The sequence below is a fragment of the Lissotriton vulgaris genome, chromosome 12, assembly GCF_964263255.1.
Source record: "Lissotriton vulgaris chromosome 12, aLisVul1.2, whole genome shotgun sequence".
Taxonomy (NCBI): Eukaryota; Metazoa; Chordata; class Amphibia; order Caudata; family Salamandridae; genus Lissotriton; species Lissotriton vulgaris.
In genome coordinates this window covers 717182958-717201593 of record NC_141700.1, presented here as the reverse complement: position 1 = coordinate 717201593, position 18636 = coordinate 717182958, and the positions used below count along the sequence as shown (strand labels likewise).

The 18636-nt window shown below is 44.0% G+C and overlaps 1 protein-coding gene across 1 annotated transcript in view; it reads left to right on the top strand.

Annotated features, from left to right (window-relative positions):
• The window catches only part of CTC1 (CST telomere replication complex component 1), a 167800-nt gene extending 153609 nt beyond the window's left edge, over window positions 1–14191 (top strand). Inside the window, exon 24 of the mRNA XM_086945964.1 lies at window positions 13562–14191. Coding sequence (XP_086802090.1) covers window positions 13562–13716 — 155 coding nt within the window. The 3' untranslated portion in view covers window positions 13717–14191. The remainder of the gene's footprint in view (window positions 1–13561) is intronic.
• Window positions 14192–18636: the final 4445 nt, after the last annotated feature.

The window sequence follows — 18636 nt, the reverse complement described above, 5'->3', positions numbered from 1 at the left end:
CACCACACATTTTTTATTTTTTTATGTTTGTCTTGTTCTAAGTGTGGGATTACGTGCTGTCTCAGTTGAGCAGTCATAGGTGGTTGGGTCGAGTTGAAAGCAGTTTGGATTCTCCCTCCAAATTTTTTTATGGTTACAAATAATGATTTGTTTTGGATGGGTAGGCACTTGAAGAACACGCCTAACTCAATGTAGAGTAGGTGGGTGGTCTGGAATCTAATGGTATATTTTCCAGCAAATAGAAATGCCCCATTAGATAAATGCTAATCCGCGTCCAGGGTACTGGGATCTTTTTGTATTGATGCTTATTGAGTGGAGGGCTATCCCTACAGTATCCGTATTTCCCTCTTGGCTCCTTATTGTATTGCATCCTATCCTTCAGGCCAAAATATTTTTGTGGAGAAGGAGTCGCCGAGTTCTAAAATGTCTGCTGCTACATTCTGTGTTGATGTGGTGGCAGCCAATCAGATCGGACCTTTAGATCAGTCAGGTCTGCGCTTTCTCAGTGGCATGATATATACATACATTTTTAACCTTAATTTCTCATAAACCACTAGCTGGATTTACAGCAAATCACAAAAATCACTCTGTCTGAATCATATCTAGCTTTGTGCCAAATTCAGTGGAAATCCTTTCAGCTGTTTTGGCTGTAGCTGCGTCTAATTTTCCTATTGCAGATTTCATGGGGAAAATGCAATTTGGGACTCACCCTTATTCTGGGTCCCCGCTTGGTGGATCACCCCAAAACTGTCCAGGAAAGAGCTGAGTTGGATGATACCTTTTTTTGGAAAGTATTGTTAAAGTTTGTGAAACTGCGCAAAAGTTATTAGTACACCCAAAAATACATTCTGTATGGAAACCTGGACCTCACTATACCAAACATGCTGTTTTAACTACTCAGTTAAAACATAGGTTTTAACAAAACCACTGAAATATACCAGTTAAAGGTATGTCAAGTAACTATAACTCTCCTCTTCGCCATGAACCGTTTTGTCATCAATGATGTAAATGCAAATGGTGCAGAGATATTATTAATAAGGTCACAGAACATGTCATGAGTGGTGTAATATGTTGGGTATTCGGCAATGCATGGCAAGGGCGTGAGTTATAGATACTTTAGGGCACAAGTTATAGTTACTATATATAAATATAATTGGTGAATTTCAGTGGTTTTGTTCATTTAAAAAGTATGTTTTACCTGAGATGTTCACCTCACTATAACATCTCTTTAATCTTTGTTTTTTCGGTGGATTTCTTTATTTGGGGGGGTTTTTACATTAAACAACGCAACGCCACGCACATCCTTTGTCTGTGCATGGTGTGGGTTTGAGCACAGGACCTGGCCGCAACCAACCATAAGGGGGCTCTTCACCCCATAGAGCTTGAGACACCAATATATATATTTTTTTAATTAGAGGCGAGGGGAGCAGGACTTCCGCGACCCGCTGGCTCCTCTGCCCGCACCCATCCTGCGTGTCAGTGAAAACCGGCAATTCTTTTTTTATAGTTGTTCGGAGGGAGTGGGTGTCCCCCTCCAAAGCCTTTACAGGCCCAGGGACCCCATCTCTCTGGGTAGTATTTTTATGGGGAAAGGGGGGGCATGTGAGCCACTCCCCAAGCCTTTAGAGCCCAGTGGACCACATCTTCTGGGGATTTTTATTTTACGGTGATGGGGCACATGGTTTACCTCCCCAAACCTTTACGGGCCAAGGAACTGCATCCCGGGAATGTGTACTTTATTAATGAGAAAAAGGGCATGTGGCGTCCCTCCAGGAGCCTTTTGGGCTCTATGTACCCCATCCCCAGGGGCTGTTAGATTTTATTAAGGGGAGGGGATACATAGTTCCCCTCACTGACACTTTGGAGCTCCGGAGGCAACTTCCTTCAGGCCCTTTTTATTAAAGGAGAAGGGTGGCATGCTGCCCCCTCCCTGAGCCAGTAGCTCCCCGGGCAACCCCTTACCCTGGGGCCTCAGTCTGGTGCCCTAGTGCCCACCCTGGGCACTCACAGGACCCCTTTCACAAAGCCTGGGGTTGGAGGCGGGGTATCCTTACTCTTTATATCTCTTACAAACTTTTTTTCAGGACAGAGTCCTGAGTCCTAAGATGGCTGCTGCAATGTCTTATAGATGTGATGGCAGCCAATCAGATCTTATCTTTAGATCTGTCGGGTCCCCGGGTCCTCCGCGGCATAAATTATACAATGTTTTTGAAGCCTATTTACTAAAAGCCGGTGCAGAGACAGAATATCGAATCCAAAATATCGTTTTACATAAATATCGAGTTAAAAAATATTGTGGGTCAGAAATATCTTCAAATTCTCGTGGTCAAGAATATCCAATTTAGGTAAGTAATATCGATGTTAAAAATATTGAAGTGTAAAATATAGTTTGCTAAAATATAGTTGTTAAAAATATAATTTTTGTATTCATGTTATGTATTTTAGTATATATTTCATATGTATGTGATGTATAAGATTTTTTTTTAATATATGTGTTACATTTTTAGTAGTTATTAATTATTTTTTATTTGATTTTTGCATTTTTAGTTCTGAAGTGGGATATTGGTTTATAGGGGAATAGGGTGGGAAGAAATTTAATTATGTAAAATTAATTGATTATTTTTAGTAGTTATTATTATTTTTTTATTTGAATTTTGGGTTTTTAGTTCTGTAGCGGGTTGTGGGTTTATAGGAAAATAGGGTGGGAAGTAATTTAATTATATTAAATGTACTGAATATATTTGTATTTATACTTTGTTTACTGGTTGTTAATTCATTGTAATTAGTTGGTAATTAATTATGGTAATTGTGTAATTACTGTTAGGTGTGTTGTGGTGTTTATAGGTGTAAGTAATTTATTTTTAATTGGTCAATTAGTCATTAGTTATTAGTTATTTATAATTAATTAATTAGCAATTAATTATGGTAATTGTGTTACTAATTTTAGGTGTGTGTTGTGGTGTTTATAGGAGTATAGGGTGGTAAGTATTTTGTGTTTAATTATTATATAGTTGAACTAGCTTATGCCCGGCTTGCATAGCGGAGACTGAATCGGAACTCCACATAGTCTTTTTTTGCCCGGCTTACCAGGCCTCCCGTAAGAAATGGATTATCCCCATATGTAGGAGCTTGGGGTTCACGGAGTGCCTGGCCGCATTCAGAGTTCTGAAATCAGATCTGACTGATCACATTGTCTTTGCTGTGGCTAAATACTTAGGTGCAATGTGGTACCTGAGAAGCAAATACCTTAAGGCTGGACACTGATTATTGACTGACTGTAGAGTAAAACTAGAAACTCTGTATATAGGAAGACTTTTATGTACCCGGAGGGATTGTGATGTTTTAATGTTTATTTTTAATATTTGTGAAATGAATGTTGTTTATCTTTTATGGTGATATAATTGCCGAAATAAAGATTTATGAAAATGAAATATAGTTGCTAATTAATGTTAATTATGTGATTTATTTTGCGAATTGTTCATTGTTTTGTGTGATTTTCATTTTAAAGGGGTAAAAGGTGGGTATTAAATACATTTTTAAATATTTAATTATTAGTTGTTGATCGTAATAGTTTTTTTTTTTAAAAAACATTTAATTTTGTTTTATTATTTTATAGTTTAATTTAGGTGTGGTGGATATTATAGTGTTAAAGCATAAGTACTATATGAATGTTTATTATTTTTTTATTTCGATTTATTTAATTGATTAATAATTATGTTAACTATGGAAATACGTTTAATTGAAATTTTTGAAGTGTTTTGTTATTGGTGTGGTGTTATAGGGTAGAAAATAAAATTAATACATTTATGTTTTAATTAATTTTGTTGTTTAATATGTGGTACGTTCCAATAATTATTGTTTATAAATGTATTGAGTTATTTTATATGTGATAGGAAGTTTTTGTTATATGTAAATAATATTCTAATATGTGTTCCTTTTATATGCTTAATATATTTATTTCATATTTCTAAAATATTGTTGATTTTTATTATTCTTAAAATGTTGTAATATGTTTTGTTTAAAAAAAAAGTGTTATTATTAATTTTTGTTTCTCTGCTATCGAACACTTTCCCTAATGTTGTAATCACTGGAGTGAAAAGACTAGTTTTTACCTCTCTGCTATTCAGCACTTTCCATGCTATTGCATTCAATGGTGTGTAAATAGCAATTTTTACCCCTCCCCTATCCAGCACTTTCCCTACTGTTGCACTAATTGGAGGTGGAATAGCAATTTTTACCCCTCCGCTATCCAACACTTACCCTACGTTTGCACTCACTGGAGTGGAAGTAGTAATTTTTACCCCACTGCTATCTAACACTTTCCCTACTGTTGCACTCCCAGGAGGGGGAATAATAATTTTTACCCCTCCTCTATCCAACACTTTCCCTACTGTTGCACTCTCTGGAGTGGGTATCGTAATTTTTAACCTCCCCTATCCAGCACTTTCCCTACTGTTGCACTAATTGGAGTGGGAATAGTAATTTTCACCCCTCCGCTTATCAATACTTACCTTACTTTTGCACTTACTGGAGTGGGAACAGTCATTTTTGCCCCTCCGGTATCCAACACTTTCCCTCTTGTTGCACTCTTTAGAGTGGGAATAGTAATTTTTACCCCTCCGCTATCCAACTTTTTCCCTACTGTTGCACTCACAGGAGTTGGAATAGTAAGTTAAATTCCTCCGCTATCCAACACTTACCTTACTTTTGCACTCACTACAGTGGGAATAGTAATTTCCCCCGTCCTCTTTCCAACACTTACCGTACTTTTGCACTTACTGGGATTCGAATTGTCATTTTTACCCCTCCTCTATCCAACACTTTCCCTACTGTAGCACTCTTTGGAGTTGGAACAGTAATCTTTTCCCTTCTGCTATCCAACACTTTCCCTACTGTTGCTATCCCTGGAGTGGGACTATTAAGTTGTACTCCCTTGCTATCCAGCACTTTCTCTACTGTTGCATTCACTGGAGTTAGAATAGTCATTTAATTATTCCGCTAGTCAAAACACTTTCCCTACTGTTGCACTTATTGTATTGTATAATGATTGTTTTTTTAAATAGTTTAATTTTTTATTTAATATAGAATGTTTTTTTATTTTAAATTATAGGTATATATATATTATTTTTATATAATTTAAATGATTTTAAGTGAATATATGTATAAATGTTTGTGTGGGTATTTAAAAAAAAAAGTTTATTAGTTATATTCAGTTAAAATGTATATTAGATTTCATTGTTTTAGTTAAAAATAATATTAATATTTAATATATTTAGTATATATTATTTTATTTTATATATAATTTAAATCAAAAAAATTACATCTATATGTTTTACCTCGATATTTTTGATTCAATATTTTTGTACTTACCTGTTCAGGTATTGGAGTCGATATTTTTGCATTGAAAAATAACTCCAACCACTCCAAAACTCAAAAACACGAGTGTGCACTATTGTGGAAGAGTCCAGTGTCTTTTATTCAGACATCCGGCTTGTCATTCAGGAATTAGGATTCACCATACATGTTATTCCTTGACATCACTACAGCTCCACGCCAACACGTGTTTCGTCCGTTTAAATAAAACTGGACTTCATCAGGGCTGAAACATAAAATAGTGGCAACATATGGAATATGAGGAGTTATGGGATCAGAAATTAAAACCCATCTCCAAGGTATATCACCCGAGTTGTACCATTCAAAGTTATATGTGAGAAATAATTGTGAACTGTTAGTCACTAATGATGCTAGGAAGGTATGGCTATCAGTGTAAAGACCAAGGCAAAGCTGTGGATGAAATAAAGACCGCAAAACCGAAGATATAGGTCACCTGTTATATAATGTGTCATCATTTATTGTTAGCGTATTCCAAATAGTCCACTTATCCTGCGAAGTTAAATGGTTCTAAAGTGTATTGGTCATGAATAATGTATCACACAAGACTAAAAGGGCTCACCAAATCTGTAATTCCACAGTCCTGCTCAATTCGAAATGATAATATTCTCATGTAACACGTCCAAGTATCTGCAAAGAAATCATAGTACGTTGTACTAGCGATACACATGTTACATGGTATCTTAATATATGTAACACACCACGATGCCTCACTTATCCAAAATATCATCAACCTAAGTATATCTAAGTTTAAAGTGGCATGTTTGAGTCAATCCGCAAATCTGAAAATACCAAGTGTGATTCGAAAATTACAACATGAAGTTCCAAGTGATGGGCAGCGTGTATTACGTCTTAAAGCTAGATATATATCAATATCACTGCTCCCGTAGTAAATACTGTATCATGGCTCACTGGGTCATGGTCCATCTCTACTTTCCCAATCATTACTACACACTCCCGGAGTCAAACGGGACAGAGCATCCTGTTGTATTTCATTATCTTAATTAATTCATCTGTTATATGTTGCAATGCTATTGTTCCCATAACAAAGGGAGATATGTTGTATCTTGAGTCTCCCTACTGCTCAGCTAGAATGCATGTGATGTAGAATGTTGGATGAGTGGAATGCTGGTGCTTTGTGAATGTCAGTTGGGTGAGGGCTGAGCAGCAGGACAGCTGCTCCTGATGGGGTTAACATCGTAGCTTATAATCTATCATCTTAATTCAATAAAGTAGCTTGCTTGATCAACAAGGAAGATCTAGCTTCTTATTGATTACATCACATCCCAAGTTACATATCTAAAGCATACCATTCAATCAACTTCATCAAGTTAAGTGTGGCTAAATCAGCATGAATTGCAACTCTACTAAATCAGCATGTGCCCGTTATTAGCTATGACAGAATCTCTCTACTGACTCTACATGTATCCATTAATAGCTAAAAGAAAATATACAATCAAAGTACTACCGCATTAGAAAGACTAACTCTTACCGATCTGTAGAGTACTCCCCATCGCAAACGGTCTTCCATTGCTGTTAGAACCGGGGTCTCTAGTTGGCTGGGGTATGCACCCTAGTCCAAGTAGGGACCACTGCTTCCGACAGGGTAGCCTGGCGCAGAGTGGGAAGGCTTAACTTCAGAGGCAATGAGTAAAGTATTTGCGCAACCCACCAGCAGTTCACAGTAAAACACACACACAAGAAAAAGGCACTACAGCAATGAGTTATAAAAATAAAAACATCTTTATCTCAAGTCTCAGGCAAGATCAATCATCCGGTAAATGCAGTTGCAGGCAAGATCAGTAATAAAGTGAAGCCAGTTGCATATAGGGGGAGTAAAGTTATCCCTATCTAGAAATTGCGCAAGATAAACAAATAATAGGGCTTCACAGGTATGTATATGACCAAAAAGGGGGGGTCAGTGTAATGTCTTTGGGAAGCGGATAACAGTATTCTTCATTCAAGGAAAGACAGTTCCTCATGTGCAATGAGCTGTCTCCTGTTCACAGATTTTAGGAAGTTATCCCACCTCGGTAGAAAAGTCCCTCATATATAGAAAGCCATTCCCTAAGCAGTAGTGGCTAAGACACTGTTCACAGGAGTTATGGCCACGAGGCACTTTGGGGCGCAATAATGGTACTAAGAAAGGTGTCTTTGGCAGGCGGTGCAAAATGCCCAGATCGAGAGGAAAAGTGGCGGGTCCTCTTTCGCACTGATCCTCTAAATGACTTTGGGGCAAGAGGGGCAGAGTTAGTTGTCCCCAGCAGGCTCGCTATTCAATTAGGGCAGTCCCGCTATTTTATTCAGGCAGTCCCCCAGCAGGCCAGCTAAGCACTTTGAGGCCTCCCCCGTCAGGCCCGCTATTTACTTTCAGGCCGTAGCGCGACTCAGCGCCCCAGGGGAAGCGTTACCTGGAGAGATGCAGTGGTGTTGGGGCAAGGTCCCGCCGGTCGCCGGTGCTTCGCGGGGGAGGTGGGACCCAGGAGTCTTCCTCTCTCTGCCTCAAACTCTGCCTTCCTTCCTGGAGAGACGTGGGGGGTCTCGGTGGGCGCCCCCCTGCCTTCCGTGCTCCTCTTCAGTCTCTGGCGGCTTCCCCGACGACGCTCCCTGTCGAACCAATCTCGGCGTAGCTCCCGCTAGGACTCTCCCTCGTTGCGGGGCAACCCCGATGCCAGCACCAATCCCAGCACGGCTTTTCCGATGACGCGCTGGGATTCCCGAACCAGTCCTGCTGCAGACTTGCAGCGGGGATCCCACAGGGAGTTTCAATATGGTATGGACCCGAGGCCGCAGTGGAGAACCTTAACCCCAACAGCGCTTCACTTCACGGCGCTTTCCCGCCACAGAGTCTCCACCAGGCGACCCCCATGCCTCCAGAAGAGAATTGTGGAGCAAAGCTTCGAATGGAAGAAGCAGGTCCCGTCCACCAGTGCCCTGGTGGAGAACCTCTAACAAATGGTCCGTAGGGAATGGGTTGACAGGGTCACCCATTTACAGAATGCTAGCAGCTGTGGAAATGCCCTGGACAAAAGCTGCACTCACCTCCGTAGGGCGTCGCGGAGGAGAGAGCAATTCCTCGGTGGGCGACGGCTGTAAACGAAGCCGTCCATCCCCGAGTCCCGCTGGAGGAAGAAACGGCCAACCCCTGAAAGAAGAAAGATCCACGGACGAGTGGGGGGCCTTGGAAAGGTAGAGAAGCCAGCGGAACAACCAACAGCGAGTTGTGGAAGAGAGGGTCCGAAGGCTGTGGTCACGGGTTCCGCGAAGAGCCCTCCCTAGTAGACGCCAGGGAGAAGGCAACGATGCGGCGTCCTAACTCCGGGGAAGAGGAAACAAGAAGACAACAACCCTCCGGAGAGGACAGGGCCTCTGGAGACGAGTCGAGGACCCGATGCCGGCACGGCACCGTGGAGTCCGCCGGTGCGATGCCGAAGCTGGCACCGGGAGCACAGAGTCATCCTCCACCACCACTTGCGTTTTAGGGGAATGGAGCAGGGTCAGAGCCTGGGCAGCTAAAGGCGGCCACCTGCGTAGAGGATCGAGAGAGACCCGGGAAAGCCCCCTGGCCCCTAGCCACCCCCCACGGGAATGCCGTCGACTCAGCCTCCGGCAAGGCAGGCGCCTGCCCAGAGGTCTGAGGGGGACTCTGGGATGAACCGTGAGTCCCAGCGATCTCCGGCGACAGCACAGGGACCCCCTGGGGGTTTGGCGGCAAGGCAGGGACTCCATGGGTCGAAGAGGGGAACCCCGTAGAGCCGCACCACGAAGATACCACACCCCAAAACCTAAAGCCGAACTCGGCGCTGGAGTCGAAGCTGTCTGCGACTCCTCCGAAGGCCCCGCCCATGGCAAGGGATCCTTGATGTCTCAGGAAGAGGAGGAGGAGCCAAAGAAGCCTGCAGAGCCGTAGCATAGGCCTTCATTTGGGCCCTAATCGCCCCGACGCCAGGAAACGGCGGGTAGGGTGGCCATGAGCGAGGCCGCCTGTTCCGAGGAGAACCCGTAAACTCGGCAGAACGGGGACCAGGCGTCGGGGACAAGCTGTAAGACTTACCGGTGGGCGAGCGACGCCCCTGGGGCCTCGGTGAAGGACGATGTTGAAGTCGGAAATGGTGGTTTCTGGACCCTTCTGTAGGGGACGGACGCGGCGACGATGCCAATCTGGACAAGTAGGCCGAAAGTAGTTTCATCCGGCGCTCCCACCGGGACTTCGGCTTCAGGTGCTGGTACTCTTCGCAGTCCGTCGAATCATGGTGCTCGCCCAAACAACACATACAAATAGGGTGAGGGTCCGTCACCGACATCTGACGCGTACAAGAAGTACACGTCTTGAAGCCCGAAGGCATTCGAACACTGTTCCACACACAAAAGCGTGATAAGAAGGCCTGAAAACGGGTCAGGGACACGATCACGATCCGCGTTGCACGCGGAAAAGTAGGAAACTGACTTCAGCGCGCCGGGGTGGGGCTTATGTGACCTCGCTGACGTCATGCCCGCGGACAACGTCACGACGAGTCACGTGGTACCGCCCCCGGCGCACAGAGATGCTGTGGCAAAGAAAATGTTCTGCATCCAGTCTCGCGCCTGGGGATAATTCTATGTTAAGGAATCTGCGGCTAGTAGTCTCTATCAGAAATGGTATTTACACATACAAATGAAGAAAAAATACAGCACCTGGTCTTACCAAATACTGTGAGGTGCAGTAATTACCGATATCATATTGCTGCCTTTTACAAGTTCCCCATTAGAGAAAGAGGTATAAGTGCAGAATGTTTGTGGGCATTATTGACATATTTCCATGTTTTGTGTTTTTCTGAGCACTTTCTCTTGTTCACTGTTGTATGATAGAACCACGAGTGGATAAACCACGCGTGCCTCTACCACGCAATCTAAACAACAAATGCATCTTAACCATGTATTCCTTTACCACGCATGCCTTTACCAAGTAATTTTGTGGTAACGGCATGAATGGCCCCCTCAAAACGACCCCGACCTAGCCCTAAAAACGAACCAAACCCCCCAGCCCTTAAAAGACCCCTGCCTCCCCAGCCCTAAAAACTACCCAGACCCCCCAGCCCTGAAAACTACCCCGACCCCTCCAGCCCTGAAAACTAGTCCAGAACCCCCCACAGCCCTGAAGACTACCTCCAACCCCCCAAGCCTTAAAATCTTCCCCGACCCCCCAGCCCTGAAAACTAATCCCGAACCCCACCAGCCCTAAAAACTACCCCTGACACAGACCCAGCCTACAAAACTACCCGACCAACCCCAACGCACAAAACAAATCCGACCCAGCCCACAAAACAACCCCCGAACCACTTCACAAAACAGCCCAACCCATCCCCAGCACACAAAACAATTCCAGACCCACTTCAAGCACAGAAAACTACCCAGCCTCCTACAAGCCCACCCCAGCTCACAAAACAGCCTCCGACCCACCCCCAGCCTACAAAACAACCCGTACCCACCCTCAGCCCACAACACAACCCCTGATCCACCCCCCAGCCCAGAAAACTACCCGACCTCCCTCAAGTCCAGAAAACAACCCCAAACTCCCAGCCCTTAAAACTACCCAACCCCGCCAGCCTACTAAACTACCACAAAACAATCCCAACACCCACCCTCAGCCTAGAACTACACCCAGCCCCCACATACCTCACAGCTTCCTGCGAGGTCTTTCTGCTTCCGTCCACAGCAGGCAGCAGCTAGACCATGCATTGTCACAACCACACATATGCGTGGTTGAGGGATATGCGAGGTTAAGACATACACGGTAGGGCTTGCGAAGTCGGGACACTCATGATTTAGAGAGCAGTGTTCCTTCTGCTTCCCCCGGTTCACATGCCGCCCATTTTTCCTGGCTCTCTGTGAACATTAAAATTACTCAATCTGTGGGTTTTCCTCCACAACTCCTAATTCTGATTAGGGTGCAAATTCTCGTTTTGGTCCTTACAGTTACATCAGGGCTCACAACAAGACCTTTAGTCTCACATTTTGTGGCAGCTTTGTCAGTAAGTGTGCACACAGCAGTTCTCCTCCATAATGTACTCACAGCCACCATTGCTTTGAAACTGTTTACCTGGAAAACAACATACTCAGTGACAACTTGAAGCCTCAACAACACTAAGGACACATCTTGTTGTACTCTATAGTGTCCTCCACTCTGTTGGTGTAAATAGTCTTCATTTTCTTCTGAAAATTTTTTCTGACTGACTAACATAAACGCGAAAATACTCAAACCTGCTTTCTTTGCCAGTCCTGTCATTTAAGGCTGGATTGTTCCTTTTGGGGCAAAACTTGATTTGCCTTGGACTGGTCTCTTGTCTCGGATGGCATACTTGGTGAAAACAATGGGCTGGAATGCAAATCTAAGTGAACGTCTGTGGGTGCGCGACAGATGTGGGACCCTTGCTCCCTGTGCTGCAGGACTCATGTTATACATCACTGATGATGCCTAAGAAGGCAGTGACCGGTCTGGTATTGCTCGTGTTCGCATCTGGAGGAGGCCAGGCCTGACATTTTGGACCAACAGTTCCTGTTGGAGCAGGACCAAGACTGATGTGTAACTGGATGGTCTCTCTCTAGAGTAGCATAGTGGGTGAAAAACAGTGGTCAGGAACACAGAACAAGTGATCTCCAGTGGCTGACATTAAGTCAAGCATTCATTCCATCACCTTTTTGAAGCTTCAGTGTTATTTTAGAGGCGGAAACAACCTTCCAAAATCTGGCCCGTAAAAGGACTTTGATCTTTGATTTGTTCAACAATAAATAATAAATACTTTTTCCTCAATCCCCACCAAGCAAACAATCATGGTGTCTAAACGGTGCTTTATTTAGGGGAGCTGTGGTACTCCAGGTTCTTGGCTTTTCCTAATGTTGCTATAGTTTCGGCCAGGGTAGCGTCTCTCGCCACTTGAACTGCTCCATTGTTGGGAACCCAACGTGCACTCCGGTAAACTCCGAACCAATCATCCAGACACTGCTTACTTAGCATATTGGTGATGGAGCATGCTGTACAAACCACCAACATCACATTTGATTGTGTTTAACTCACATAAAGGTTTGGATCGAAGATGTGCAACCTAATATTAAAGAGCATTGAAGCGGAGAGAGTACTCCATTTCAACAACAACAGAATACGCTCTCCGTCAAAGTTGAGTTCCTTCTGCCTTATTTTGGACGAAACTTCAGTATGTATTTAGCAGAGACCACTCTGCCTCCGCTACCTACATACCTCTCTGACAGGCTAGCGGAGTAACAGCCGTCAGAGGTTTGGCCATGTGTTCACCCTTCCTATTTAGAGTAGGCGAACACGTGGCCAGTTGTCACTGCCATCCACTGCAAGATGAGATTTACTTTTTAAAAATAAAAAACTATTTGAAAGTTGGAAGTTTGGCCTACCACTTTGTCATGTTGACGGAGCTGTCTGTCAACATTTCAATGCATTTAAGGAGCCGCCTAGATGTGATTCCTGTAAAAGCAAGAGGTGTCCTCTGGACCGCCAGACATCTCTACATTTGGCGGGCGGTTACTTTTGAAGGCCAACTGAGAACTTTACTCTGCCGCCCTGGCAGAGCAAATTCCCGACCACCAAACTATAAATGAGGCCCAATGTTACTCGGACACTCTCTAGTCATAGCTGTTATTCCCCAGTTTATTCATGCCTGGGCTCAGCTGGGAGTTAGAATAAGAACAAGTTACTGTAGAACCATAAGCCTTTATCTTCCACGCCACACTTCATTCACGATACACCATCTTCAATGCCCTCTACTTGTTGCCAATTTGTAAATACTATCTTTGTCAGTTTAATCAAAAACTCACATCATTTTTCTGTGCTGTAACACAACTGCTTCAGTTTATCAGGCGAATAGACATCATACTTTCTGTGAAAAAAGAAAGAGGGGGTTTAAAGAACTGCCTGGTACTATTCGAGATAAGCACTTGAGCACCTTTTTTCTGACAGTTGTGCTGATTTTTCCCTTTACATTGTACGTTTCTTATGTTTTTTTGTGATGAGTTGAGAATTAAAAAGATTTTCATGGAATATTTACAAAATAAATACACAAGACAAATGTTGAAGTAAATGTTTTTTATTGATTGTTATCAAGTCTGCAAGTGAATGCAATCCACACTCTTTCACTTTGACCAATTGTTTATGATTTTCCTCCAGATTCCAGGCAGATGAGAAGATTCACTCACAGAGATCAGGAGTATGTCACTACGTTGCACCCACAGCTGTCTCTGATCTGTCTGGACCTGCAGGAGGTGGACTACAGAGCGCTTAGTCATGTGTGCAGTGACAGGATTGAGCAGAACAGACTTTAGGGCACAGCTACAACTCTGCCTTGAAATGGTGGGATGTGTAAAAGGATAAGAGAAAGGCCTTCACCCGGTTCAATATGGGCTTGTAATCTAATACAAAACATTTATGAAAGATGTGTGGCCTTATAGACATTCCAGGCTCCATCTACAGCTAGCTAAGTATTCATTTTAGGTAGCTACAGATATGAAATATTGGTAGCCAGCCTGGATCCAGTTTCTGTGGCCTGCCAGTCCAAATCCAAAGCATACTTTTACATGAGCAGTTGAATGTATGTTTGCGTGTCACACTATTGTGTATTCAATACCAACTTGCAAGGATATTGTATCTGCAGTATCGACTAACAACATGTCAAGGTATGGGCATATGGGGAGTATAATATTTTATATTCCAAATTCCCTGTGTACTTTACCTTGAAAACAGTTTCGTAATCGATATCACAGTAATATTAAGCCAATATTAAAACCATGCTATATGGTGCAAGCTCTCCCTGTTATTCCTTATACATCCTTGTAAAATACAAGGGAGAAAATGATTACTTGAGATGCTGGCATGGAGCACAGAAGTCACAATGAGATGCAAGCCAACATATGTGTCACACTGATCCTTTATCCCACCTCTTCCGCATTTAAAAGGATTTGTAGGAAGGCGAGACATCATTGGTCTGCTCCCACCGATACCCTTTGTTTTCACAGAACATTTGTACATGCAATGAGTATAAGAATGTGTATGTACTTTTCCATCTGCTTCTTTACAGTGCCTTCTCCAGTGTCGTTTGGCAGCAAGGGAGCTGTGCTTCTCCACTTTTCAAATGCTGCCAGGACGCATGGGCGACTACACCGAACAACCCAAACACCCATATCACCTCTATTCCTGCAGTCCTTTGTTCTCCTTTTTGCAGAGAATGAGGATGATGCTGGCTCTCCAGGGAACCTCTCTGAGCTCTAAATATGACTTTGCTTGCCTGTAATACAGGACACAATGGTCTCAACCTTTATGCTGCATAAATGAGGGATTAAAGATCTCCTGCTTCACTTGGAGGAGGTGCTTTGATGCAGATTCCCCACATACCATCTTTGTCAGTAGACAAAGTCATAGGACTAATTTCAAAGAATAGTATAAGACCTAGTCCAAGCTCAGGGCACACTAAGCTCTATTTTGCTGCTCTGGGATTTCCCAGAGTGTCTTTCTAGTATCTAGCCTTTTCCATGCTCATGACGAGCTGAGCTTGTCATGAGGCACGGTGCTCCAGTGCTCATGACGAGCTGAGTTCGTCATGAGCCGTGGAACGCTCACACGCGGGGATAATTCCCCTGCTGTGCTGAGCGTTTCACGGGAACGGGTGTGGCCATGACAAGCTCATCTCATCAGGAGCACATGAGGCACGGCATGAGCATGGGGGTGCTGTGCGCACCCCCCAGCACAGCGGGGGGATTACCCCGCTGCGAAGGGGTTAAATCAGCGTCATATATGCCTCCTACTAAACATGGGATAAGCATCATTGAGGTCCTATTTGGTTTTTGCCTGCTGGTCTCCTTTAACGCTGCACTGATGCAGCATCAGCATCATTCCCTCAACCCAAGTTAACTCATCAGCAAACACAAGATGAGACACCTTTATGTGTCCTTCATCCCAAAGCAGTAGTGAACACCCAAGTACTGGTATTTTCAAGTGCCCTTTGCACCAAAACCTGCCTCTGGAGTTGCAAAGAAACTCCAATACACACTTTGACCGAAGGGATCAACAGCCCAACTTCTGAGGTCCTGGACTCTATTCGTCATGGTTTGGCACCTTCTAGTATCATAATTGTAAATCCTGGGATACCTCTGCGGCTCTTTGGCATTAAAACTGTGGTCGTTTATTTGGAGTCCAAGGTCTCAGCACAATGCTCATCGCCCCTCACACTCTGTATGCCGAGGATGGTTGTCACCTCATTCATCAATTCCCTTTGTCCAATCACATGTCTCTGGGGGTAAAGTGAACTACCACCATGGCCCAATTTTCCTCCTGGTACAATCTGTGGAGCCTTTATTATCCATTCCGTCATAAAGGTTGGGCCTTTGTTACACGAAATGGGGGTGATACAGCGGAAAGGCATGGTCTCTTGTGATCTAGTCATTACGTCTTATTGTCGAGCATATCGCAAGCTTCAGTTCCATAAGCAGGCGCCGCGGTAGCATGATAGACTTACCTTTTGAAATTTCCTATCACATGCAGTGTTGTTACACATAAGTGACTGTCATGGAAACAGCTACTAAAGTAGTTGTAAGTCAAAACTTGGAAGTTCCCTTTCTGGATTATGGAAGAAGAGCCTTGAATACATAAAGATTGACTTCTTGCCCGCTCCTGCTCTGATGATACAGAAGTGACTCTGTTCTCAGTATGTATCTGCCTGGCCATTTATTCCTATCTAGGAGCACCCAACACCAGGATGGGGCTAGTGCGTTACTCCTTCAAGGACAGTAAAGCATAGTGGTTCTGGAACTTTGTACTTTCTTGAGATTTGGACAGCTATTTTTATTTCCAGTGGTTACCTCTATCGTAAAATAGGGTTTAATTTTCTATTTTGGCAGAAGCTGCACTGGTTAGATGCTACCGGTTGAGTTTCCCCTCTAACCTATTGTGAAGTTTTGTTTCAAAACCAACAGCTATGGACACAGTCATTTTCAACTCTGTCACTAAATGGCATAATACTTTTATAAAAGTTTAAAGTATTCAGCCTGGTACAGCTATTGAAATCATTGTAGCTCTAGAGTTCACTCTTTGTAGACAAACTCTTAAGACTGTAGCATTCTAGTAGGGTCTTTGGAGATTGTGGTATTTGTGATTGGATCGCTTTAGCCCAAAATAACCTACTTTCTTTCAGCCGGTAGCTCACCTTGAAAGCCTTAACCATGAGTGTGGCAGTAAAAGCATTTCCTTGAATTTTTGCTGAATTTGAGTCTTTAGTGATGAGCCTCTAAACGGCCTCTCTTGACTCAATTTTCTTGCATGCCATGACCCTCAAGATTGGAACAAGCATTCATGAATTTCTTCTTCTTGGCGATGCATTACTTTTATTTGGAAAAGTAAAATCTGATTCATATTAATACATAGGCCCTCTTAGTGGTCTTTCTTGCACTAAGTGCCTCTTCCCCTCCTCACTTTCATCTATGGAAAATAATCCTAAATAGCATAAACAAGTAGATAGCAATGTTGATGGTTAGAAGACAGCATTGTACACACACCACTGTTCTGGGCACCATAAGTCAACACCGTTCTCTCTCCTCCGCCCCATAATTGCAAGCTGTAATGTCTATATATTGGCAGACCGAGTTATTACCTTGTGTGCTTCAGAAATGGACTCTCCACTCAGTGGCTGCAATCATTCTTTTTCACAAATTCTAGTTGGTGCAAGGATTGCCTTTTCGGGGGAAGTAGGGCCTTACATTGTGAAAATACATGTATTTATATTCCCCAGTTCATTTGCTTTCAAGAGAGGTCTGTGAAGGCATAAATAATACTTACAAGCAATTTATTCACTGCAAGGTCACTTTCTTACTGGGATGTAGGTTCTGCACCATTACCCTCAGTCTGGTTATAGAGGCATCATTTTAGATGCCTGCTGTGCTATAGTAGAACTTTCTCATGGAGTACTGTGGCATTCCATGCTGTGGGGCTTCTTTAATGCTTGGTTATAGACCCCTCATGCCTGCTGAACTCTTATGGACTTATTTAAAAGTTGTCAGAAATAGGGCATCTGCAAGAAATTGGTGGATTCCCCACTCCATCCACCTTTTACTTCTCATGCTTCATTTAGAAGTGGGGGAGCCCCCTGGTTTCAACGACACATCCCCGGCTGGCTCCACCGCCATAGAAACCCCTTGCCAGAGGGCCAGCCACCACAGGTCTGCTGGCTCTACACCATTGAAAGGCCCACCCTGTTTTGATCGTGGTTTTTAACATGTTATTTAGTTTGCACGTGCCATGTAAGGCATGGTTTTGTGAACGTTAAAAAAAAACAACTCTTCCCATGCACTGGGAAATATCAAGGATCTCTCTATTTTGTTTTTCAGAAAGAAACCCCTGCTGCTGGGGTTTCTTTCTGAAGTAAAAACATGGCGCTGGCTGACATTACACGGCATCCTGGCCAGCAAAGCATTTTGCAAAAAGTGCTCCTGGGGTGCGGGAAGAAACTTGTTCAGTGAAAATGTCCCCCAACACAGCAAGAAACTCAGTATTTAGTAGGTGGGTGACAGCAAGGTTGCACCTCTGCCACACCATCTGCCCTCACCGGTATCTTGCAATTATGAAACCCCTTCAGTGTCCCATACCCCCATGTTAGCCCTTCAGAGTCACTGTCTGCATGTTTGAAGATTTATGTTTACCTCATCATCTTTTGTACATCCTCCTTCTGATGTCTGTGACTGCACCAGTGAGCTAGCCGCCAGCATTGTTGGCCATGTGATGTGTGTTTGCACAAGCTTAAGAAAAGTGGGCGGTGTGCGGGATGTAGCGCTCTAGTGCTCCGAGGGTCTCAGGTTGAGCCCCCGGAAGCACTCCGCACAATGTATCACTTTCTGGCCAGGCGTGGCCAGAAAGCTTTAAATAAAGGGACCGAAGTGGCTCGGCACTTCCGGTCCGTACCAGTGCAGTACTGTGTGTGTGTCACCTAATTGCGCTCCATGTGCACTGCAGCGCCGCAGGCCTAGTTCGGCCCACAGGTCCCCACACTGGCGACGAGGGTGGGATATCCAAAAGCCAAGCAGCACCCACCAGCAACCCTCACCTGACCTGTTCGCCCGGCCGCAGCGCCGGAGAGAAGCGTCAGCGACGACGGCCACCGCCACCGAAAGCCAAGGCTGCATCCCAGAAGACCCAAAGCACCGGTAAGCAGCGTGAGCGAAGGGCTGCGTGTGGCACCGGCGGCAGCGACGGCAGAGAGG